The following is a 25650-nucleotide window of genomic DNA, read 5'->3' on the forward strand; positions in this document are numbered from 1 at the left end:
TTGTAGGGGAGCTCTAGGTGCCAGCCTACAGCAATCATTTTTGTTTGTTTGTCCTAGAAACAGAGATCCCCGAAGAAAGTTCCCATAGGAAAACTGTTTTAATTACTTCTATTTCAGCAATTTACCATTAAACATATTTCTTTCACAGGAGATAAGCTTGTGGAGATTCAGAGCTGCTCCTTGCATAAAGAAGCAATCTGCCAGTGCCAAGACGGGTACTACTGCCAGAGCCCTCTAGGGAACACGTGTATACGGTGTAAGCCCCACAAAGAGTGCCCACCTGGGCAAGGAGTAAAGACAAAAGGTACAAAAGGTTTATTCATTACTTTTGTTCTGTGCCCAGGAAAGTTCCATTAAACACAGCCAGCACTGGGACCAGCAATTGTCAGTAAATTTGCAGTCCATCTGAAAATGATAAAGCTGATTAAAGTTGTCTGTAAAGTCAGTGAAAAAATGAATGTCCAAAAAAATGAGTTTTTGCCGTACCTATATTTTAGTGTCACAATACATCTTCCTGATGAAGTTGCCAGCGCAAGTCATGAAACACGCTGGCGGTGTTATATGTGTTTGCTATGATTAGTAAAGACTCACTGTTATCATAGAAGATTCTTTTGAGCAGTTTCTCCAACAATTGGCACATCTGCGCATCTCCTCCACCCTTTTATTGGGGCTCAACTCCTGAATCACTACATACACCGGGATCCCACTGCTGTCTAGCGCAGGACTCTCTGGAAGAACCCCCATTGAATGCGGCCACCCTCTGCGCATTGGTGCCTTTCCCTGCTTCTAGAATTTTGGAGAATATTCTAGAAATTAGTGGGCAGAGGCCTAGGAGGTTTGCCTTGCATATTTAGGGGCCCTGATGGCCTGGCAGGTACATAAGGAGTCCTAAAAAGCCATGAGCCATGCCTGTTGGGGAGTCCAGTGGAAGATGGAGAAGCAGTGCTGAGGGAGTCTATCACTGACCCTTGGGGGACCTCCGCTGGGGAGGGATTTTACCTTGAGTTATGATTAATAAAGGCTCACTGTTATCATAAAATATTCTCTTGAGCATTTCCACAAACAGAAAGCAATAAACAAGAGAAGGGCGCACCGACCTAGTGCAATACCATAAGATATTTATTAACAAATTTTTAAAAACACATGATATATTCTACTCACAAGAGTATGCTATGTAAAAGCGATAACCAAAAGAGTTCCTTCGGCTGTCCCGAGACCACTAGTCCATGATCCTTAGTAATAACAGGCGAACTTGAAGGTGTCCATACGGCTAACGCGTTTCGAGGGAGAACCCTCTTCCTCAGAGCTTTGCATGGCTCTGAAGTTCAAGTTCGCCTGTCATTACTAAGGATCATGGACTTGTGGTCTGTGGACAGCTGAAGGAACTCTTTTGGTTATCGCTTTTCCATAGCGTACTCTTGTGAGTAGAATACATGATGTGGTTTTGACAAATTGTTAATAAATATCTTATGGTATTGCACTAGGTCGGGGCGCCCTTCTCTTGTTTTTTTTGGCTTTCAGTTTGTGTGGATACCCATCATCCTGAGAGGGCAGCAAGACTTCAGAGGCCAACAATATAGCCAATGCCTTTTTGCCCTATATGTACTATCTGAGTGCAGGAGACATTTACTTGCATTTCCTCCAACAATTGGCACCTCTGTGCATCTCCTCCACATTTTCAGTGGGGCTCAGCTCCTGAATCACTACTTACCTTGGGATCCCACTGCTTTCTAGCGCAAGACTCTCCGGAAAAACCCCCATTGAACGCAGCCACCTTTTGCGCATTGACAGCTATAATGTTCTCTGTACAGGTTGCTTGATCACCGCCCAAGCATCTTGCAAACTTACAGATAAGAGTAGCATCCACTTGCCGACTGCAAAACGTATATGCAGCATCCTGTAGTGTGCTACTAGTAGTAGTGCAGGTAAATTATAGCTGGGTCAGGGATAAACCTGAGTCATGAAAACTTGGTTTAGGGTTTTTAGACGTTAGGGCTAGATGACTCATCCTGGCAGCTCTCTGGTGCCTCCCCCTAATTCTAGAATGTTGGAGAATATTCTGGAAATTAGTGGGCAGAGGCTAAGAGGGTTGCCTTGCATATTTAGGGGCCCTTAGCCAATCCCCAGAAAGTGGGCCAGGCAGGGAACTAAGCAGCCCTTAAATAGCCATGAGTCATGCCAGCCGGCCAGTCGGGTGGAAGATGGAGGAGCAGCGCTGGGGGTGTCTGTCGGCGGCTCTTGGGGAGGGGTTTTTACCTCGGGTTGAAGCTCAGAAGGCTGGCCTGGAAGGATCTTACCACAGGAGGCAGTTGGAGGAAAAGTTTTGGAGAGGCAGCAGGAGAAAAGAGAGACAGAATGAGTAGATCAGGACAGTGAAGGGACAGACAACGGGAGAGACTGCCAGCTGTAGCAGGTCTCTCTTGCAGACAACGTTGTGCTTAAGACTTCATCTTGGAAGACTCCAGAATGTGTCAGTCAGGTAGACTGGGAAGAAGAAGTAGCCAGGTGGGCTGATGATAGGGTTGCCACCTGTCTGGGATCCACCCAGACAGTTGGAGGTTTTAAATCCTGTGTCTGGGTTTCAGTCTGCCTGACCCAGACACATTATTCAGACAGGAATGTGGCCCAGAACAGGAGGGTGATGGGGCACTATGCATACCACATTAAAATTAAAATTCTCTTTTGGAGCACCAAATGGTGTCCCAGGTCTGTTACACTCCTATAGTGTATACTAAAAAGAAAAAGGTGGACTAGCATTTCTGCAGGAAGTAGAGCTGGGACCAGTGTCTACTACAGGGAAGCAGATGGTGTTGCAGAAAGTAGTTCACTCCACATGTGCTGTTTTTCCCAAGGGACTTCCTGGCCTGTAATGGGCTGTTGCAGAACTAACTAAAAAGACTGTTGGTTCCCAAGGAGTGAAGCCAGCGGAACTGTGCAAAGGATCAAGTTTGTGCAGGAGGAAGAAGTAGAAACTGTTCTTTGTGTCTGGATGCAAGAAGGAAATGCTGTGTGACTGGCTGTACAGCAGTGGGGAACTCTGCCTGATGTTCTGTGTCTCTGATTAGCCTCTGCAATGGTGTTGTTTTTGAAACCCAGATTAATAAAATTAATAAAATAGCGAGTGAAATTTTTCTGTGCCTTTTACAGGGACCTCAGAAAAGGACACAGTATGTGAAGCATGCCCCTCTGGCACATACTCCTCCATCAGCTCCGCCATGGAAACCTGTAAAAGGCACACCGAGTGAGTATAATTATGTGTTGATAATGACAAGTGTCCAGACCAAACAGTCTCCATATTGTTTTCTCCAGAGAAACAATCCTAATGATTCAACAAGAATCTACAGATTATTTTTCTTTTTTATTATTTCTTTTTTTATAAAATGTGCTTATTCAGCACTGTCAATTTACACAAGTGCTTAAGAGCCGGTTCACATAGGCGCACCGCGACCTCGGAGCGGCATGCACAGACTTCATATCATTGAAGTCAATGCAGGTCGCTCCAGGTCGCCCCAAAGTAGTACAGGACCCTTTTTCTAAGTCGGAGCGACTTGTGTCACTCCTATTAGAACGGGTCCTGTGCTAATCTATGGCAGGCGACCCACGGCGACTTGTCAGGCGACCAGGTCGCCTGACAAGTCGCCCCAGTCTGAACGGGGTCTTACATATACACTCACCGGCAACTTTATTAGATATACCTGTTCAATGGCTTGGTAACACAAATTGCTAATCAGCCAATCACATGGCAGCAGCTGACATCTAGATGTGATGAAAACAACTTGCTGAAGTTCAAACTGAGCATCAGAATGGGGAAAAAAGGGGATTTAAGTGACTTTGAACGTGGAATAGTTGTTGGTGTCAGAGGAACCTGTCTGAGTATTTCAAAAACTGCTGATCTACTGGGATTTTCACACACAACCATATCTCGGGTTTACAGAGAATGGTCCGAAAAAGAAAAAATATCCGGTGAGTGGCGGTTGTGTGAGGGGAGAATGCCTTGTTGATGTCAGAGGAGAATGGACAGACTGGTTTTTGATGATAGAAAGGCAACAGTAACTCATATAACCCCTTGTTACAACCAAGGTGTGCAGAATACCATCTCTGAACACACAACACATAAAATCTTGAAGCAGATGGGCTACAGCAACAGAAGACCACACCGGGTGCCACTCCTGTCAGCTAAAAACAGGAAACTGAGGCTACAATTTGCACAGGATCACCAAAATTAGACGATAGAAGATTGGAAAAACGTTGCCTGGTCTGATGAGTCTCGATTTCAGCTGCGACATTCATATGATGGGGTCAGAATTTGTCGTAAACAACATGAAAGCATGGATCCATCCTGCCTTGTATCAGTGGTTGAGGCTGGTGGTGTAATGGTGTGGGTAATATTATCTTGGCACACTTTGGTACCTCAGTACCAATTGAGCATCGTTTAAACGCCACGGCCTACCTGAGTATTGTTGCTGACCATGTCCATCCCTTTATGACTACAGTGTCCCCATCTTCTGATGGCTCCGTCCAGCAGGGTAATGCACCATGTCACAAAGCTCCAATCATCTCACCACTGGTTTCTGTACCATGACAATGAAGTCACTGCACTCCAATGGCTTCCACACTCACCACATCTCATCTGCCTTCATTCTAAGTTGATTCAACAAGGTGTTGGAAACATTTCTCAGAGATTTTGGTCCATATTTACATGATAGCATCATGCAGATGCTGAAGATTCGTGGGCTGAACATCCATGAGGCGAATATCTCGTTCCACCACATCCCAAAGGTGATTTATTGGATTAGATGTGGTAGAACGGGAGATTTGCATCATGGATGTTCAGTCCACAAATCTTCAGCAACTGCATGATGCTATCATGTAAATATGGACCAACATTTCTGAGAAATGTTTCCAACACCTTCTTGAATCAACGAATGTTGAAGGCAGTTCTGAAGGCAAAGGGGGGTCCAACCTGGTACTAGCAAGGTGTACCTAATAAAGTGGCCAGTGAGTGTATATTGTACATTCACATCAGTCCCTGCCCTCAAGGAGCTTACAATCCAAGGTCCCTAACTCACAATCATACATTCACATACTAGGGCCAATTAAGACAGGAGCAAACTAACCTACCAGCATGTCTTCGGAGTGTTGGAGGAAACCGGAGTGCCCGGAGGAAACCCACGCAGGCACAGGGAGAACATGCAAACAGACAGGCAGGTAGTGCCTTGGTTGTTGGGATTCAAACCAGCAACCCTAGTGCTACTAGACAGAAGTACTAACAACATGGCCACTGTGCTGCCCATAAATGAATATTGTCCTATATTTGCTAACAGAACCAATATCGAAGTTCCTCCACCCCAAACTCACTCATCCATGTCTTTATGGACCTTGCTTTGTGCACTGGTGCACAGTCATGTTGGAACAGGAAGGGGCCATCCCCAAACTGTTCCCACAAAGTTAGGAGCATGAAATTGTCCAAAATGTCTTGGTATGGTGACGTCTTAAGAGTTCCCTTCACTGAAACTAAGGGGCCAAACCCAACCTCAGAAAAACAACCCCACACCATAATCCCCTCCACCAAATGATTTGGACCAGTGCACAAAGCAAGGTCCATAAAGACATGGATGAGCGAGGGTGGAGGAACTTGACTGGCCTGCACAGAGCCCTGACCTCAACCTGATAGAACACCTATAGGATGAATTATTGCGGAGACTGCGAGCCAGGCCTTTTCTCCAACATCAGTGCCTGACCTCACAAATGTGCTTTTGGAAGAATGGTGAAACATTCCCATAGACACTCCTAAATCTTGTGGACAGTCTTCCCAGAAGAGTTGAAGCTGTTATAGCTGCAAAGGGTGGGCCAACTCAATATTGAACCCTACGGACTAAGACTGGGGTGCCATTAAGTTCGTGTGTGTGTGTGTAAAGGCAGGCGTCCCAATACTTTTGGTAATGTAGTGAATCTCTTGTGTGGATATAAAACTCCAATGTTACCTTTGGTGACTTGTTTTTTTTTTTTGTAAATTCAAAGTTTATTAGGAGAGGAAAAGGCATACATACAATACAGGCAAGATCAACAGTACAGGTCTATATACACCATTACAGACATAGAACAACTCAAAAGCTTATAATCGCATCATATACAGCCTCTAAACTAGAGGGCAGTGGTACAAGATGTCAGAGAAAACTTCTACAGGGAGTTAGGCCCCCGGAGAGGTCCCCCCCTCCACCGGCATCTATCACATGGCCGGGGTACGGAGGTGGAGAAAAACAACCCCGGCGGACCCAACCCCTCGCAGTCGACCATAGGAGACCCAGGTATGTATGCCCATGAGAAAAGAACGAGAAACAAAAGAGAAAATGGGGTGATTAACATTCCCCTTCCTCTCCCTTTTCTTTTTTACGTAGAAGGTGGGAAGATCCCAATGAGTGAGAGAGAAAAAGGGTTGGGACAATAGAGGGGGGAAGTGGGAGAGAAAGAAAGGAGGAAGGAGGGGACTAGGGGGGGAGGGGGGGGAAGATGGCCACCCATTCCGCTAATAACAAGCTAGATCACCAAGTCTTTGTATTCTGCAGAAAAACTGAACTCATGCCAGTAGTACCATCTTTTGAGGAACTTCTCCCTTGTGCCCCGTTCAGCAGCCACAAGATCTTCTATTTCATTGATACTTGCTACTTTCCGCAGCCACATAGCTACCGTGGGTGGCTGTGACTGCTTCCAGAGAAGAGGGATACAGTTTTTAGCTGCCGTGAAAAGCAGCGGCAGGATGGATTTTCTGTAGGACGCTCGCGGGAAACTGTTGTGGTGAAGGAGAAAGAGAGCAGGATCCAAAGTGAGAGCATGGTCCGTGAACTTTTGTGCAATGCGCAAAACCTCAGCCCAAAAGGGCTGCAGGCGGCTGCAGGACAAGAAGATGTGGAGAAGAGAACCCACCTCCTCACCACATCTCCAGCAGAGGTCAGAGCAAGAAGGGAACATTTTGCGCAACCTGACCCAACCGGAGTGTAGTACCACCTGGTCAGCAACTTGTATCCCGCTTCCTGATATTTGGAACAAGTGGAAGTTTTATAAGTGAAAAACAAAAAGCGATCAACCTGGTGATCCGAGAAAGAGAGGTCCAGGTCACGTTCCCAACGGGCAAGATACAGGGGACGGGAGGAAGGTTCATCAGAAGGCCCCGTTAGAAGGCGATAGATCAAAGAAATGGTATGTCGCAATGGAGAGGTTGACGCACATAGTTCCTCGAAAGGCATCAGGCGTCTATCAAATGAGGTCGCAGGTGGAAGGGACTGCAGGAAGTGTGCCAATTGCACTTTCTGCCAGAAAGACAGAGCCGCAAAGGAGTCACTGGAAAAGAGAGTCTGTCGTGAAACCCATCTCCCCCGAACAATGAAGTGTCTGGCCTGGTGGAAGCCGTCCGACTTCAAGATGTGGAAACCTTGATCTGTCAGACCTGGGGAGAAGTGCTGGTTTTCGAGGACCGGGAACAAAGGAGAAGGGAGAGAGGCAATCAAGCCCTCCCCGCATATCCTATGGCCCAATTTAAGGGTGGCCCCCACAGTTGGATGGTCTGACACATGTTTAGGTAAGTCGGATGCGCCCCATAGGAGGGATTCCGGGGGAGGATCCCCCAGGCTCCGCTCAATCCTCATCCACTGTTTCAGGTGGCTATGAACTTGCCAGTCCACAATCCTGGTAAGGTGACAAGCTGCGTAGTACATCTTCGCATCTGGGAAGGTGGTGACTTGGTTTTTAAAAAAAGTCATAAGAGCACAGAGACCACCTGACCTCCTGAAAATGCTAGTTGCCTGGCTGTCATGTTGGTCCACTAGCATCAGTAGTTTCAGTTGCTGACTCGGAAAAAAAAAAGCAGATCAGGAAACTCCTGTTTCGCGCAGTTTTACTAGTCCAGTGACCAAGAAAATGCTGAAGCCATTGCAACATGTGCGTAAAGGCAGGCGTCCCAATACTTTTGGTAATATAGTGTATTTAGAGAGGAATTCCAGGTATGGCATTTTTACATAGTTACATTGGTCAAGTTTGAACCAATGTAACTATGTATACACATATACCATGGTGTGATATGAAAGTTAAATAATTAAACCACCTGCAAAAAGGTAATATGGGTAGCTGCTGCTGTCAATGGCCTGTGACCCCGTACACCATGCCCTAGGAAAAAAAAGTGCGTTTACCCTGTAAACATAAATACCAAAGTACAATACAAAAATACAAAATTAATTCAAAGAAACTCCAATCCTCTCTAAAAGAAATCATACGTTTACATCCACTCTGCGCTCCGCGGATGTAAATGTATGATTTCTTTTAGAGAGGATTGGAGTTACTTTGAATTAATTTTGTTCTTTTCTATTGCCCTTTGGTATTTATGTTTACAGGGTAAGTGAAGCTCTTTTTCTCTAGTATGTATATACCATACCTGGCCGATATCTCTAAAAGCTGGACACCATTACTACACCGCTACTTCAGTAATCATCACTTGCTTCAGGGTTCCATGACAACCGGCTGCCCTGCTGCATTATGAACAGAGGAGGTCGCCCGCTCAGCATGGGCTCCATTCAGAAAATGCAATTTTCTGAATGAATGCAAAGTGGTCAATGATTGGATAAGGAGGAGAGGTGGAGCAATGCTGTCATGCTCTCCACTTCATCCAATCTGAGAATGCTTTACATTCATTGAAAAAATACAAATCTCTCTCTCTGAATGGTGTCCGTGCCAGGGGATGACCTCCTGTGTTCACAATGCAGCACGGCAGCCACTCGCCATGGGACCCAGAAATTAGTGGAGATCACTGGAGTAGTTTTGTCTACTACAGTGATTTCCAGCTTCTAGAACATGTGTCAAACACAAGGCCCGAGGGCCAAAACCGGCCCTCCAGGCCATTTCATGTGGTCCTCCCACCCAGCGGAAGGGGTGGAAGTGAGATTTGAACAGTCTGCGAAAGAGAACTGACTACTGCACACTGTGCATAGCACACCCCTAAACCAGCCCTCTGTATGTAGCGCACTCCTCAATACTGCACTCTATACACAGCGCACTCCTGAACTCTGTACATAGCGCACCCCTGGACTCTGCACTCTGTACGTAGTGCACCCCTGGACTCTGCACTCTGTACGTAGTGCACCCCTGGAATCTGCACTCCGTACGAAGCGCACCCCTGGACTCTGCACTCTGTACACAGCCCACTCCTGAATTCTGCACTCTGTACGTAGCGCACCCCTGGACTCTGCACTCTGTACATAGCGCACGCCTGGTCAATACACTCTGTATGTAGTGCATCCCTGATCTTTGCACTCTGTACATAGCACACCCCTGGACTCTGCACTCTGTAAGTAGCACACCCCTGGACTCTGCACTCTGTAAGTAGCACACCCCTGGACTCTGCACTCTGTAAGTAGCGCACCCCTGGACCCTGCACTCTGCACATAGTGCATCCCAGAGCTCCGCACATATCACACTCCTGGTATTTATAGCCCCTTTAAGATCCTCCCACTATTAATGCAATTTGGCCACAGCCATAGTTTGATATAGTTCAGTGTGGGGGTGGTTACGTTTCTGCCTATTCTCTGAGGAAAAAAGCCCTACATGAATGTATATAGTCTTACAGATACAACCGGCCCTTTGAGGACAAGCATAATGCTTGTGCGGCCCTCATTGAAATTGAGTTTGACACCCCTGTTCTAGAGGGATCCCACAGGTTTGGTATATGCTTGTTTACATTGGTCTAAGTTAGACTAATGTAGATTACATAATAATTTAGTTTTTCTTTAAGTTTGATCCTTGCTTCTGGGTACAAAAACGGATCATACTTATCAATATACACATCGATAAACTTTTTTCTCAATATTTTTCTTTTTCAGGTAAAATTTAAAATATTGCTAATTAATTTTTAAGCCAGGGGATTGAGATCTTGGCTTCAGTTTGCCTAAGATTGCATCTCCTGTTGATTTTTTTTAAAAAGCCAGTTGTTTAAGAGAGAATAATAGTTGTAATTTACACACAGACCTTAGTGAGTTATTACAGTCTTATCTTATATTCTCTAAGAGCTTTTAGTTAGACATAGCCAGCCTCAATACATTAGCTAACCTACAGTGCTCTGTGTATCCTTTGTTATGTATTATTTTAAATAATATATATAGAATATTAAATAATGTATATATAAAAACATACAGAAAAGTTTAAAGGAGACAGCCAAACATGATTTGGCTGTACTTCTCCTGTGAATCACAGGAGTTCAGTTAATTCTGCACTCCTGTGACCTGTTCTCAGCAGACAGCGGGCTGAAGTCACAAAGAAGATTTAGGCTGGGGATCAAGACAATATTGTCGGGATTCACCAGCCCTGGACCGGCACCTGGCTCAGCCTCTAAGCGAGCCGTTAAGAGCCTTAGCAGGCCACTCCTGCCCCCTTCGCTCCAGTGAGCTCCGGGGGGGAGGGGGCAGAGCAGAGAGACGGTGACTGACAGTCACCAACTCTTTGCTCAGGGAGCTCTGAGAACCGAGAGATCAGCAGTGTTTGATCACTCACAGACAGATGCAGCATCAGACCTATGCTGCATCCACTTAGGTAAGTTTGATTCTTGAAAAAAGAAAACAGCCTTTGCTTCTCATTTAAAATGTATAAACTTAAAAAAAAAAAAAAGCCTTATAATTTTTAAAACAGACCTCAAAAACAATAACTTCCTATAAATAATGGATTAGACCAGCAAATTGCCATTACTTTGTACAATGAGAATGCTTTTCTATTTCCAGCTGTGCCAACTTGCAGCAAACGATATTAAGGAAAGGGAACTCCATGACAGACACAGTTTGCAAAACATCTGGTCATACAACTCCGGATTCAGAGAAGGAAAATGCCTTGGAGAATAAGAATTCTGGGCAAAATGCAGGCACAATCCCTTCAGCAGAGCAGAGATATACAACACCCAGGGTCCATATAGTCCACCATATTTCTGAAACTTCTACTGCATCTTTTGCTATGACTTCAACCAAAGGTGAAGATGGCATCAAAGGTAAGCGGACATATTTTGTGGTGTGTGTCACTAAAGGTAGATCGCAGAGTGGTGCCTGACATCTGTGTGCTACCTCCACTGTGAATTTATAGCAACTCCTCTGTCATTTTTTCATCTTTCCATCTATTAAATTTTCTGCCCTTGTTGTTTTAACTTTGGATAGAAAAACATTTTTCTTCTGCCAGTAAATACCTTATACAGCTCACTTCCTCTTTCTTGTCTGGAAAAAAAGTCTAGGCTAATGACATCATGCACAGCTCTCTCTCACCCTCGTGAGAGTTTGCCAGCAAGGGAGGAGGGGTGAGTCATAGGAGGGCCAAAAAGAGCTGCAGAGCTGAAGGGGGCTGGATGAGGGGTGGAGATAGCAGGAGACTGCAGAGATCTATTCATCCAGATAGAAGAAATGTGCAGGCAAGCAGTGGTGTGAGTGTGTCTGTATGTGTATATATATATATATATTAGTGATCGACCGATATCGGTTTTTCATTGCCGATACCGATATTTTGCCAATGCATATCGGTACCGGGCGATATTTTTGTACATTTAAAAAAAAAATTTATTTTTTATTTTTAGCACTTGACAAGTACTGTTGTGGAGGGATCTGGGGGTCTAAAAGACCTTAAACCCCTCCTCTGCACTTAAAAGCATTAAAAACGCCAAGTTTGGCTGTTTTGAATGCTGTCATTTTTTTAAATCTGGGGCCGAGTACCCGGAAGTGATGTCATGACAGTCAGATAATGGGCACGAATCTGTAATCGGTTGTGACATTTTTGAGCCGATAAAACTAAGGACGAGTTTGGAAATTTTCTACCGAACAAACGATAAATTGAGAGGGTAATGTGTTTCTCGCCCAAACTGTTTGCACTAGGTATATGAGAAAATACAAACAAAAAACTGATTCATTTGTGTCCATTGAACGTTTTGTCGTTGATGGCACAATCGTGTGATGTCACAATCATTTGCTCTCACGGTCGAGCTTTCGTTTTTCCAAAATGAGTTTGAATGATTTTTCGTATAGTGTATGGCCAGCATAAGTTTAAAAACGTTATTAATAAAAGTTGCACTTACTGTACGTACAAAATAGCAATCCACAGTGCTGTATACAGTGTAAAAAAACTCTGATGTGCCAAAATCAAAGATGGCCACAGTCCGGCGTGCGTGCATGCTTCCATACGCCTAGGCATACTGTCATGTACCTGGTCGGAGACTGAAGTGCTGAGAAGGCAGAGCGCCCCTGAAGGTGGTAACAGGGAGTACTATGCTCAGAGAAGCAAAGGTTGCCAGTAGAGACAGGCTGAGGTGATGAGGAGATGTCTGCTGGATGGTGGCTGACGAGCAGGATGCACTGCTGGACAGGAGTCCCTCAGGAGAACCAAGTGAGACTTAACAGAAGGCAGAGCCAGGAGCAGAGTTGGGAGCCAGGCCAGAAGTCATGCACAGGGGAACACCTGAGAGTAAGGCAGCAAGTAGAGTCAGGAGTCAGCTGGGGTCATACACGAATCAGCAGGCAGAAGCGGAGTCACTGGAACAAGCCAAGGGTCAAAGCCAGGGATGGAGATAACACAGGTCAAAGGCAAGCTGGGTCATTAACAGGAAATCCAATAATAGCAGGAACAAGAACTCAGGTCTCAGGAACACACGGGTCGCTGAAGATCATCCAGCAACTAGTGGCTGATGCTGCTGGCTTTAGATAGGCCACTGGGCACCATAATCCCTCACGCATTGCACACTGGCGTATGGTTCTTCTTAGCCGTTCATGATTGTGTGTGCATGTGTATTAGCATTGGCGAATTCGAGTTCTTCTGCGGACCGTTCTCTGACACATACGTTATTTATTACTTCCTTATGATTGGTATCCTCCTTGTAGTCGACAATAGGTTAATGATGCCAAAGTTCACGAAAGTGTGGAAAGCTTCAAGAAGACTAGTCACGAAAATTCATTCTAAATGTTCAGAAAATTGCAATCACCTGTGGAAAATGTACATTAGCGGCTTTTAACTTTAACAAAGGCCTAACGTACATGGGATTTTTGAAAGTACTTAAAGAGGTTCTTCAGTTCCCATAATTCTTCCCCACTGTGATTGGCTGTCACAGTGGTGATATGATCCCTCCCGATCAATACAAGAGATCAGAAACTGTCTTTGACAGATCAGTCACTGTGCTGAGAGCATACTCTGGGTACAGAAACCTCTGCCGCCAACTGACCCAAATATGTGCCGCGTAAGTGTTGAAGCCCACTCTATTTGCCACCACACATATACGTTACATGGGGGACAACAGGTTAAACCCTCCAACAAAGAGGGGACTATTAAAAAATAAATTGCTGGGCTCATCTGTTACGAATAATCACTGTAATTTGCCAAATATATTTGTTTCTTCTGATCGTCAATTCAATCTACTCAATAATACAGTATTTTTTTGATTTCTGTATTTCAGGAAATAATCATACTGTACAAAATATAAATATAATTTGTGATGGCTGGGTGAATGCCTGTGTCACTCATCCAAAGGTTTTTTTAGTAAATAGACCCCATAATGTCTCACGCAATCTCATCCATTTTTGATAAATACATTAGATTCCCACATCTAAATTTAAAAGATCGTGAAATCCAATTGTGTGCCATCGTCTGTAGACTGCTAATCCAGATTATAAGAACTGCACAGACTGTCCACCATTGTCATGCTAGAACTTGTGTTCCTTGACATTTTTCATGTTTTTGTATATTTTGTCAACCATGTTATACTGTAGTTGTAACTCTAGTGAATACAATTGTTGTATCCATAGGTAAATGGAATGGTGGATACATTGTGGCCTTGATAATCTGCATCCTAATCCTTCTCGTAGCCCTTGCCATGATCCTCAAGCAGAAACTATGCCGTCTGAAGTTGTGGATAAAAAATACACGTAAGTATTGTCTTAGTTTTACTCAATTTTATCAATTTCCCTTTGGGATTATTTCAATAATTTCTCTTTGGGATTATTAAAGTATTCTGAATCTGAATCATAAATTTACTAGACACGAAATGAAGAGCTTTGTGCTTACAACACCACTTATATAGAATTTTCCATGAATGCCCCTTCAACTAACAAGTACAGTTTTATTTATATTGGTCAAAGTGAACCTGGGAGCATATAAATATGGAAACTGCAGTGCAATCTTAGCTTGTTTTCTGGAGCTATTCCTCCTGCAGTACTCTCCTTTCCCCACTAGATTTTCTCAGTCTCCCAGATTGAGGGCAGGGCTGCATGGGCACACCCCTGAGGGGTCCTTAAAAAAAAATGCCCTGCATTAACTGTGTAATGGTGCAGAGAGCGGGCCCCTCTGTGTATAATTGAGGACCACCCACTGCAGGGTGAAGGCCATAAACAAAAATGACTTTGCATGTCACGTGACTCATAACTTCAGAAAATGAATATCACAAAATACTGGTGGGGCAAACTTCAGAGAGGGAGGGGAGAGTCCTGAGGGGCAGGGGCTGAGAGCAGAGTTGGGCCTTACAGTGCAGGCTCCAGGGCTAGAAAGTAAGTCATGGACTACACAAGAGGAGAATCCAGACTTCACTGGCTCACGTTAGTCAATCAGTAGGTAGAAACATCAGGATGGCAGATCCCCAAACCACATCTTTAAAAATCAAGTCAACAGTTGTAGCTCCTTTACTTCTGTTCTTACAGGTTCTTTTTAATGCTGATCTCTGGGCACAAAATCTTTCATTTCAATATATTCTTCAATAGCCACAAAGGATATAACTCCACTTTGTGTGTAGAAAATGCTTTTATAAACTTACCTTGTAAAAGTAGTAGTGTCATTACTGTGCTGTACATGTACTGTGCAGAGAGCAGAGCTGTGGGATGGACCCAGCAAGCCCCACCCACTACAGGCTGCCTGCAGAAAACTACAGGAGGGGGTGGAGACAAGACCAGTTATCCTGCACAAGGAGAGAGAGCAGAGCTGTGGGAAGGACCCAGCAGGCCTCACCCACTACAGGCTGCCAGTAGAAAACTACAGGAGGGGGCAGAGACAAGACCAGTCACCCTGCACGAGAGAAAGCAGAGCTATGGGAGGGACCCAGCAAGCCCACTCACTACAGGCTGCCTGTAGAAAACTACAGGAGGGGGCGGAGACAAGACCAGTCACCCTGCACAAGGAGAGAAAGCAGAGCTCTGGGAGTGGCCCAGCGAGCTCCACCTACTACAGGCTGCCTGTAGAAAACTACAGGAGGGGGCAGAGACTAGACCAGTCACCCTGCACAAGGATAGAGAGCAGAGCTGTGGGAGGGACCCAGCAAACCCCAACCACTACAGGTTGCCTACAGAAAACTACAGGAGGGGGCTGAGACAAGACCAGTCACCCTGCACAAGGAGAGAAAGCAGAGCTGTGGGAAGGACCCAGCAAGCTCCACCCACTACAGGCTGCCTGCAGAAAACTACATGAGGGGGCAGAGACAAGACCAGTCATCCTGCACAAGGAGAGAGAGCAAAGCTGTGGGAGGGACCCAGCAGGCCCCACCCACTACAGGCTGCCTGCAGAAAACTACAGGAGGGGGCAGAGACAAGACCAGTCATCCTGCACAAGGAGAGGGAGCAGAGCTGTGGGAGGGACCCAGCAAGCCCCACCCACTACAGGCTGCCTGCAGAAAACTACAGAAGGGGGCGAAGACAAGACCAGTCACCCTGCACAAGGAAAGAGAGCAGCAGTGAGCGGCCTTTAATATAGGAAGCTCCTGCACAGACATCTCACACTTAATTACTGCACAGATGTGGAAGAAATACATAAAGCACAACAAGATTCAAGAAAGAATTCACGTCTCTTGTATTTAGAAAATATTTGAACATTCTAGGGTTCATTTTTAAATCTATACAAAGCACTAGGGATAGACCGATATGGTTTTTTCAGGGCCGATACCGGTACCAATATATTGGTCACACCGTATCGGTATCGACCGATATGGGCCTATATTTTGTACATCCTATGTCAGGGTCCGAGACTAGTCTTCTCCTCCTCCAACCATTAGGTGGTGATGCTCATGTAAGGGTAAAATGATGTCACATAGCATAATTCCGTTTACAAATGTTATTGAATATGCCACTCACATATGTACAAAAGATATAAGCAATTCCACATTAGAAGATCTGATCGGCATCTCTCACCCACTTGCCGTACGTGATACCCGGGTGATACCGCTCCGTCCGGCACACACTTTATACCACTCTGTCTCTCACCCACTCCATCTCCCACCCACCCGATACCGCTCCGTCTCTCACCCACTTGCCGTAAGTGACACCCAGGTGATACCGCTCTGTTCGGCATACGATCTCAGAGGTCACTTGGTCACGGCCCTGACCACGTGACGTCCGAGATCGTATGCCGGACGGAGCGGTATCACCCGGGTGTCACTTACGGAAAGTGGGTGAGAGATACCGATCTGCCAGCAGATCTGCTAATGTGCAATTGCTTATATCTTTTGTACATATGTGAGTGGCATATTCAATAACATTTGAAAATGGAATTATGCTATGTGACATCATTTTACCCTTATATGAGCAATATTTGGAATATCGGTAATATCGGCCAGTTCCGGGGCCGATACAGATGTATCAGCAAAAGTGAATATCGGCCCTCCGATAATCGGCTTTGCCGATAATCGGTCGATGCCTACAAAGCACCACTCAAATCTGGTTGCTTCTCACAAGATTAAGAACGTTCCTATTTTATAGAGGAGCTTGCTGCTTCATAGTTCCCATTTTATTGCGGAGTCTACTGCTTCATAGATAGGTAAGGATGAGTCACCATGGAGGTCCATGTGTTGGAATGAAGCAGCTTTTTTAAACGCCACATAGCCATGAGTAGTTTGGAATATGACTCACATTAATAATTGTATCTTGCCAGTATTTTTTAAGCAAAAAAAGTAAAATATTATTTTTACCAAGAACTGTCATAAAAGGATAGCTGCTGTTTTTTAGAAGTTTTATGGCCCTGACCTACCCTGATATCATGGCTAAGTTCCACTGCCATCCTCGGATACAATGAGATTACCCAATGGCACTCTTAGGCTCCGTTCACATATAGGAGTTTCGGATCGTGGGCAACTAATCGCGGTAAAATAACACACAAACAGAATCGCGGGATGCCTGATGCTCAAAAGAAGTACAAGAACTTTGGGGTGCCATTGCAAGTCAAGGGAATCGCTTGGGCGTCCCGCGACTTGCAATGGTTCGGAATCGCAGGAAGAATCGCTGCAATTCTGCCCACGATCCGAAATGCCTATATGTGAATGGAGCCTTACTGGACAGGAGAATGGTAGATAGTGAGGTTTAGCCATGAAGCCAGACTCCAGTAATAAATCAAAACAAGTTTCCAAGCAGTGTTAATGTCACCATCAAATTTCGGTTTCGTTTTAGTCAAAGTTTTTTGACTAAAATGCCATTTTAATTTTAGTTGTATTTTAGTCGACTAAAATCTCCATTACCAGTGTTCATTTCACTGACAAAAATATTTTCGTCTACAAAATTAACACTGTTTCCAAGAAGCCCTCGGAGGAAGCTTTTCTAGCTAATACAAGTAATAGACTGCATCTTGTTGCATCTGCTCTGAGCTAGAAATTGTATTGGTAAATATTGAAAACGGGGGATAGGTTTATATTAAATCACATGACCAGTGGTTTTTTTTTAAATATTTCTTGTGCTTTTTTTTCTAGATTTCATCCACGCGAAGACCAAACCAGTAAGTAATATGTCTTATGATCATTCACTGTATAGGTTTAATCCAGACCCAGATTTATATTTTAGGAGCCTGTAGGCACAGATCCTCTGACTTCTTTAAGTGTATATTCCAATAAAAAAGCTAGCAGGTAGGATTTATATGACAGATGAGACCCTATTGGTCTCTTGTCATGAACACCTCTCCCTGCCTGTCAGCATTTATGTACACTGAGTACTGCATGCGCAGTTTGAAGTACATTTATGGCACCACTCTGTGCAGTGATGGTGTCATCAGGGCATGGCCAACCAAGCAGTCGAAAAGTCAGAACATGGAATAAAGACCAGGATTAAATGGCAGCATTTGTAACTGATGGGAGTGCTGATGGTGCAGCGCTAGGGGGGATCACTTGCTAGGTAAATCTGGTATGATGTGTATACTAGCACATTATAGTTAAAAGCTCCTGGGGACCAATTTAAAAAAAAGTTGGTGGAGGTTTAATTCTGCTTTAAATAGTTTGATAGGTTGAAAAAAGTCCACTGAATTCAACCTAAAGACTAAAATATATGATTAAAAACCTGCAGCCCTAAACCAGCGGCTGTTCTAAAAATGGGTAAAAAACTCTTCCAAAGCATGATCCAGTTTGCTTGACATTACACAAACATTTTGACAAGAAGCTGATTGAATGGCAAGGCAATTCTGAAGCCAATTTGCTTCACTCACCCAATGACTTAAGGCCCGTACACACGAGAAGAAAATCTGTAGGGAAAATTCGTCCGACGATCAATCTGCCGATTTTCGGATTGTTAGTATGGTGCTTTCGACAGCCAACTCCGACTTTTCGGCTGACAAAATTCTGATGTGCAGACTATAAAATGTTTGTTGTCCGTAATACAACATCCGATTTTCGTCTCATTAGTACAGATTTCGACGGAAAAAAATCTTAAGAGCAAGACTAGGCATGCTCAGAGAGGAAAGAACACATACAAAGCAATCCAACACATGACATCACTTCTGAAGTAGAATTCTGTTGTACGGGAAAATTCGTATGAAAATAACCTCTTTACTTTCCACATCAGACTAGCATGCCACAAAAAACGGACTACAGATCGTTCGATAATCTGATCGTGTGTATGGGGCTTAAGGCCGGCCATACACACTATACAATTGTCTTTAGATTTTTTTCTTTAGATTTACCAAAACGATTTAATATGAGGTCAAATATAAACACTTTTAATTTGTATGCAGTCAGGCAGGCCCTTTCACTACATAGTTGAAGGTAAATCTAAAGGAAATCTAACAACCAAAGTTGTATAGTGTGTATCCAGCTTTAGGCTGGCCATAGATGGAGCGATTTTTTTCTTTCCTGCAACCACAGGTTGGAATCCCAGCAGTTTTTAGCATTCAACAAGACAGAGTCACGTGAATGAAGACCTACAAATAGCTGGAATTACAACTATGGGCTAAGTTATATGTTACTGCATGTAGTGTGTTGAAGCATATGAGCTCAGTCATCATTGATTGGGCCCAGAATGCTCCAACATATTTATCATCTTTTGCACCATTGACCCAATGTTGTTGGGGGGTCTTTTTTAATGTTGATTTTCCCCGTTGAGGAGATTTCGTTTTATTTTACATGAATTTGAATAAATGTTAATCTTTTTAAGAAGATTATTTTTTTTGTCAATATTTGCCTATAAAATCCCAAAAAAGAGGATACCAATTTTTTAATAAAATAGTTTGCTTCCCCCATCAACACAGTAGGTGTTGAAGGGGGAATCCCTCCTGGGATGTGTTCTCCTGGTAGGGAAAGCCATCCCCACTGTAAGAATACATGAATTAATGCTAGCGGCTATAATAGGTGCTAGCAATAATCATATGTACTGTAAAATTAAACAGGCTTGTTGTACCCAAGTTGATTGATTGATCGATCAACTTGGGTACATTTAGCCTACCCATACATGGTTGGAATCTTGGCTGGTTCAACAGGGAATTAAAACGATCTATGGCCGTCTATTGGTTTTTAGAAAAATGATTGAGAATGTTATCACTAAATGGAAATATGGGAATTCTGGAGCAGGGAACCTTCATGTATAGTTGTTCTAAAGATCTAGTAAATCTAACTTCTACCTTTTGCACTGTACAGGCCAGAATGGAGTTCACCTACCAGAAAGAAGATAAAGAGCAAAACCTGCTGGAAAGGCAAAACTCTACTCGATCCCCGCTAGTTACCCTGGAGTTGTGCCAAAAGACGGAGGGAGGGCAGACTGAGCGAGCGGCAGAAGATAAGATGGAAATGCAGCAAGGACGAGACCATCTCAATAACAGAATCGGTAAGAAACTTGAATAAACCTTCAGGTGTTGCCTAAAGCAGAGCTTCATCCAAAAGAGGAAGCTCTGCTTGTCTGCCTACCCCCCCCCCCTCTGCTTCCACATTTGAGGGAGGAGCAGGTACTGGGTTTTGACAGGTACCCACTACCACTTCGCCATGGCAAAGTGAGCCGAATATTCCACCCCCCTTCTTCCCCCCACAGCCGACCCATTCACAAAGCACAGCACGATTCACGCCAGTGGCGGCCGATGTGTTGGGGGCGCAGGGGCGCCGCCCCCCTCTCCATGCGTCCGGCCCCCTAATCTGCATGCGGGGCGCCAGATGCATGGAGTTCAATGGGGCTTTTTTTTTTTTGCATCACCTGATTAGAGCCAGAGGCTCTAATAGGCTTCAGCAAAGGGTGGACCCGGGGCGCAGAGCAGTGCGCCCCGAGCCCACCCATTATGTGACAATAGCGAATGAAAATTCACTATTGTGACCAATCAGGAAGCGGGTCCGATACGCGCTTCCTGATTGGCCGAAAGGCAAACCCCATGCCATTGACTGGGGAGGAGCGGGAGCCGGGAGGACCGAGGACTCAAGGAGACGCCGCCACGCCGGAGAAGCCGCGAGCCGCCGCTGCTTCCACCTCAAGCTGACCGACTCCGCTCTCCGTTGTGTGCGGGACTTTCAGAAGGCGCAGGTAAGTCACCACATGTGTCAGTGTGTGTGCCCGGAGCCGTTCATTGGAATACTAATTATTCCACCAAATGTCATCTGTCACAGGTGTGCCCCGATCAGTGCAATACTTTACCCTGTGTGTCTGTAGAATACCCAACTCATGGGCAGCATCTGTCACTGAGGCCCGATCCATGCAATACTTTCCCCATATGTGTTTGCTGTATACCATCAGCCAGTGTTTGTCCTGATCGATGCAATATTTATAGCCAATCATCTGTGCTGTACTGTACCTGTCAGCATGTGCCCCGATCAATGCAAAACTTTATGCCCACATATATCAGCTGTACTACATCTGTGAGTGTGTGCACCCAGATCTGATCCATGCAATACTTTACCCCAAATATATCTGCTGTACTGCATCTGTAAGGGTGTGCCCAGACCCGATCATTGCAATATTTTACCCCAAATATGTTTGCTGTGCAGTACTTATCAGTGAGAGCCCAGGGCACGCTGGCATCTCTGCATTGAAAGGGGGCACGCTGATCTCTATGCATTGAAGGGGGGCACGCTGATCTCTGTGCATTGAAGGGGGGCACGCTGATCTCTGTGCATTGAAATGGGGCACGCTGATCTCTGTGCATTGAAAGGGCCACGCTGATCTCTGTGCATTGAAAGGGGGCATGCTGGTCTCTGTGCATTGAAGGGGGGCACGCTGATCTCTGTGCATTGAAGGGGGGCACGCTGATCTCTGTGCATTGAAAGGGGGCACGCTGATCTCTGTGCATTGAAAGGGGGGACGCTGGTCTCTGTGCATTGAAAGGGGGGACGCTGGTCTCTGTGCATTGAAAGGGGGGACGCTGGTATCTCTGCATTGAAAGGGGGCACACTGGTATCTCTGCATTGAAAGGGGGCACGATGATCTCTGCATTGAAGGGGGCACACTATACCTTGATTACTGAGGGCCCCTTTCACACTTGTGTTCACAGTGTTTGTAGCTGCTGACTTTTCTTTTTTTTTGGGGGGGGGGGGGTGAAACTCCTCTTCAATGAGATAATGAACTTTAAAGAAGTCTTTGGTAATATCCAGTTGTGTATAATGTAAAAAGTCTGCTTTTAACTGTCTGTTAGAGGGCTGCATATTTTAACCATTGAGGAGCTTCTACAAAATACCACGAACATACACCCTGTTCCTCTTCCCCTGCTCCTCTTCCTTCCTGGGTTGCTAGTTCATTCAGCAGTAGCTGCTGTGCAAAATAAAGTGTTGAGAAGTTTCAGTAAGAATTTCTATGTCAACATTATTGTTAAATTGTATTTACTTAGTTTCAATTGTGTTGAGATTAAGTGCCGGTTCACACATATGCAATGCGGAAAGCCTGCAAATCCACTGCGGGTTCCCGCATCGCACTCGACTCGCAGGCAGTTCACACTGCAATATGCGAATTGCTGGGGGTGTTAATACAAAGTTACTGACACCCCCAGATCAGTTCACATATCGCAGTGCGAACACACATGCGATCCGATTCTGGTGTGGACCAAAAAATCGTCCTGTGCGACTTTGGTCCATAAGCAATGCAAATTCAGCCATATAATCTGTATGGCTGAATTCGCATTGCACAGACATTGCATGTGATTTGCATAGCAGTGCGGTGCGAATCACATGCAATGTCTGGCATCACATATGTGTGAACCGGCACTAAGGGGAGGGGGCTGCGAGTGAAATCAGATTAGGCACCTGTACAAGTAAATGTAATGGCACTTTTCCACTGCAAGTACCGGCTAGTACCGGCTCGGCTCTACTCGGCCCTGCTTGGCCCTGTTTGCTTTTCCACTGCGGTACCGCATGGTATAGGGTCGGAACGGTTCGGTACGGTACGGTATAGGTTTGCTTTTCCACTAAAGTAGTACTAAAGTTAAGTGGGTGGGATAACAACGGGGTGGGTGTGATTCTCTGACCAATCAGTGGCTAGTAGTGACTGCATGCAAAGGATTGTGGGATATGGTACCAGTTTGGTACCTGTTGGAACCACAATCGAGTAGGTACTGTTTTTTCAGAGCCGTACCGTACCGTACCGTTCGGTTCCATGCAGTGGAAAAGCAAACCTATACCGTACCGTACCGAACCGTTCCGACCCTATACCATGCGGTACCGCAGTGGAAAAGCACAAAAGCGTGCCGAGCCAATACGGTTCTATGCAGTGGAAAAGCGCCAAAAGTGTTCCTAGCTACCCCCCCCCCTTTCCTATTAAACATTAATTAACGCTTAACAGCCCAAAATAACAATTTTCCTCCCTCTTCTTCTGAGTCCCCAGTCACAACGGTGCAACTTGTGTTGCGATTTGAAAGTTTCAAATTGCATGACAAGTCGCACCCTATTGTCCACAATGCAAGCAGTCAAATGGGTGCAACTCCGACTCCATCGGAGTTGCACCGATTTTGCAAGTAGCTTCTGTATTACTTTTTGCAAGTTCAGGTGCAACTTGCATAGACATCTGTGCATGAAGTCGCACAGATGTCTTGCAAGTCGCAATGATGTGCGACTTCGAAATTCAGTTGAAGTCACATGGTTTCAAAGTCAGACTCAGTGTGACCTAAGCCTTAAAGCAGAGTTCCGGATGTTTTTTTAATTACCCCGTGACAGTCAATGTTTGTAGATTATACATCAGCATGTGTTGTCTATTGTACTGCTTCTGGTCTTAGTTCCCCTTTCATTACTTACTAGAAACTCCAGATTCAGCATTCAGCCATCCTGATTGTGGGCATCTGAAGCCTGCCGGGAGTCTCCTCCGGGATTTGGTGCAGCTAGCTACCCAGCATGCAGCTCCTGATCTTGCACATGCGCAATGGGAACAAAACGCGGTCTAGCAGGTTGCTATAGCGACCGCCTAGCATTGCAGCATTTCTATTATTTGGCAATGCTTTATACTAAAAATTTAATTTGTCATTGGACTTTTGAGGGGAATTCCTTTCTTAGACAGTTGTCACCAAAACAGATATTTACTCTCACCTCCTATTGTGTTGACAACGCTATAATTGGATTTCAGTCCAAGTTTTATTCTTGGTCACAGTAGTCACCAGGACATACCATGTTTCCCATAAAATAAGACCTACTGTTATTTTCCAGGATGGCTGCAATATAAACCTTACCCTGAAAATAAGCCCTAGTGGTTGTAAAATCCTATAATCCACTTTATTACAGTATTATATAATGTACAATGTGTGTGTTTCTGTAATATTATTGTGCCAAATACCTTCTTTACAGCGCCTGACCGTCCACTGCTCTCCTCCTCTGGACACTGCTGATCACATATTGAGGTAAAGGACCAATCAGCAGCTCTTTACCATGTGATCAGCTGTGTCCAATCACAATGTAAACAGAACCCGGTTATTGACACTCCTTTCCTTACGCTACAGCGTGAGGAGAGGAGAAGAGGGCCGATAACCAGCTTGTGTAAAAGGGACATATACATTGATAATCAGGGTACTGATTAGTGTCCTGATTATCAGTGCAGTCCCATCAGTGCCCATTAGTGCTGCCAACCAGTGCCGCCTATCAGTGCAGATTATCAGTGCCCATCAGTGCACATGATCAGTGCCCATCAGTGCAGACTATCAGTGCCCATCAGTGCAGAAGATTAGTGCCCATCAGTACAGACTATCAGTGCCCATCAATGCCACCTAATCAGCGCACATCAGTGAAGGTGAAAAATTAGCTCTTTGCAAAATTTTATAGCGAATTATGAAAAAGTTGTTTCGTGTTTATTTACTTATTTTTAATTTCCGGACTTTATTTGTTTATTTAGCATAAAATAAAAAACCCAGTGGTAAACAAATACCACCAAAAGAAAGCTCTTTTTGTTTATTATCCTGGATCCGTCACATAGATTTGAATCAAAGGGTTCTTTAAGCATATCCTGTCTTCCAATGACGATAATCCGTCTTTCTTTTTCTGCAGAAAAAATCTACATAATGAATGCAGACACGGTTCTTGTGGGATCCATATCTGAAGTCCCTGGCAGATCCCAAAGATCAATAACTGTCGAGAGTGAAGAGAAGCAGAGCCTGGTGTTAGAGTCACGGTACCCAGAACAGGAATCCAGCAAGGTGCCAGGAAATGATCTCATGTTATCTATTGAAGAGGAAGAGACGGGGGGCACCACAGCCAAGGTGATCCTGCAAGGCTAAAAGGAGGTCTGCACCTGCATGGCCATGGGGATACCGAGTGAGCACAGGTCTGCTCTGTTCATGTTGCACTGTTGGTGTGGCCTATGTCGCTGAACTGATACTTCAAGGTTTATATAGACGACTGATGCTGCTCGCCCAGGATAAGTCACATCTGCTGGTCCAGAATGGTTAAGTTGGATGTGCAAACTGTTTTATATACTGAGATGTACTATGCCAAGTGTTCCAGGAGCCTTTTAGTACTACTGTGTGCTGTTTTTGGAGGAACCTTTATTTTCCTAAGAACATCATGGCACTATCCTACTTCTGTACAGTCCTGCTCTCACTTACAGAAATCACAGTGCTGCCACCTTTCTGCTGAAATACTACCCGCTGCCGGAGGACCCTTTTAACTTCCAGCATGTGACACACTCAACACATCATGAATTGGTCCCTGATAAGTGCAGTAATGTCCCTACACCATTGCAAGTTGAGGTCTTGCACATCTGTCCCCTACAATACTCGCTGCAATCTCTGCATTTTTAATTAGTCTTCTGTTCTTAAATAATCTACTTCAAAACTGTGTACAAACATGGGACCACAATATCAAAAAGCACAGTGGTTTTATTAACAAGTGCCTTTGGAGTATAGCTATGATTAAAGTGTGGCTGCACTTTTGAGATAAAAACAAAACAAACAAAAAAAAACAAAAAAACAATCCCATCTGGGTGATCAGTGTACATTGCAAGGATTTTGGAAAACTTTGTAGTGGATTCCTACCTCTTT

The 25650-nt window shown here is 44.7% G+C and overlaps 1 protein-coding gene across 1 annotated transcript in view; it reads left to right on the forward strand.

Moving 5' to 3' along the window:
* Positions 1-25265, forward strand: part of LOC309568827 (tumor necrosis factor receptor superfamily member 8-like) — a gene marked incomplete at its 5' end in the record, with an annotated part of 38097 nt that extends 12832 nt beyond the window's left edge. Inside the window, 7 exons of the mRNA XM_082274613.1 lie at positions 149-304; positions 3148-3241; positions 10758-11017; positions 13803-13922; positions 17714-17739; positions 19862-20048; positions 24659-25265. Of these exons, the coding sequence (XP_082130739.1) occupies positions 149-304; positions 3148-3241; positions 10758-11017; positions 13803-13922; positions 17714-17739; positions 19862-20048; positions 24659-24888 (1073 nt within the window). The 3' untranslated portion in view covers positions 24889-25265. The remainder of the gene's footprint in view (positions 1-148; positions 305-3147; positions 3242-10757; positions 11018-13802; positions 13923-17713; positions 17740-19861; positions 20049-24658) is intronic.
* Positions 25266-25650: the final 385 nt, after the last annotated feature.

The sequence above is a fragment of the Pelophylax lessonae genome, assembly GCF_965119305.1.
Source record: "Pelophylax lessonae genome assembly, chromosome: 12".
NCBI lineage: Eukaryota > Metazoa > Chordata > Amphibia > Anura > Ranidae > Pelophylax > Pelophylax lessonae.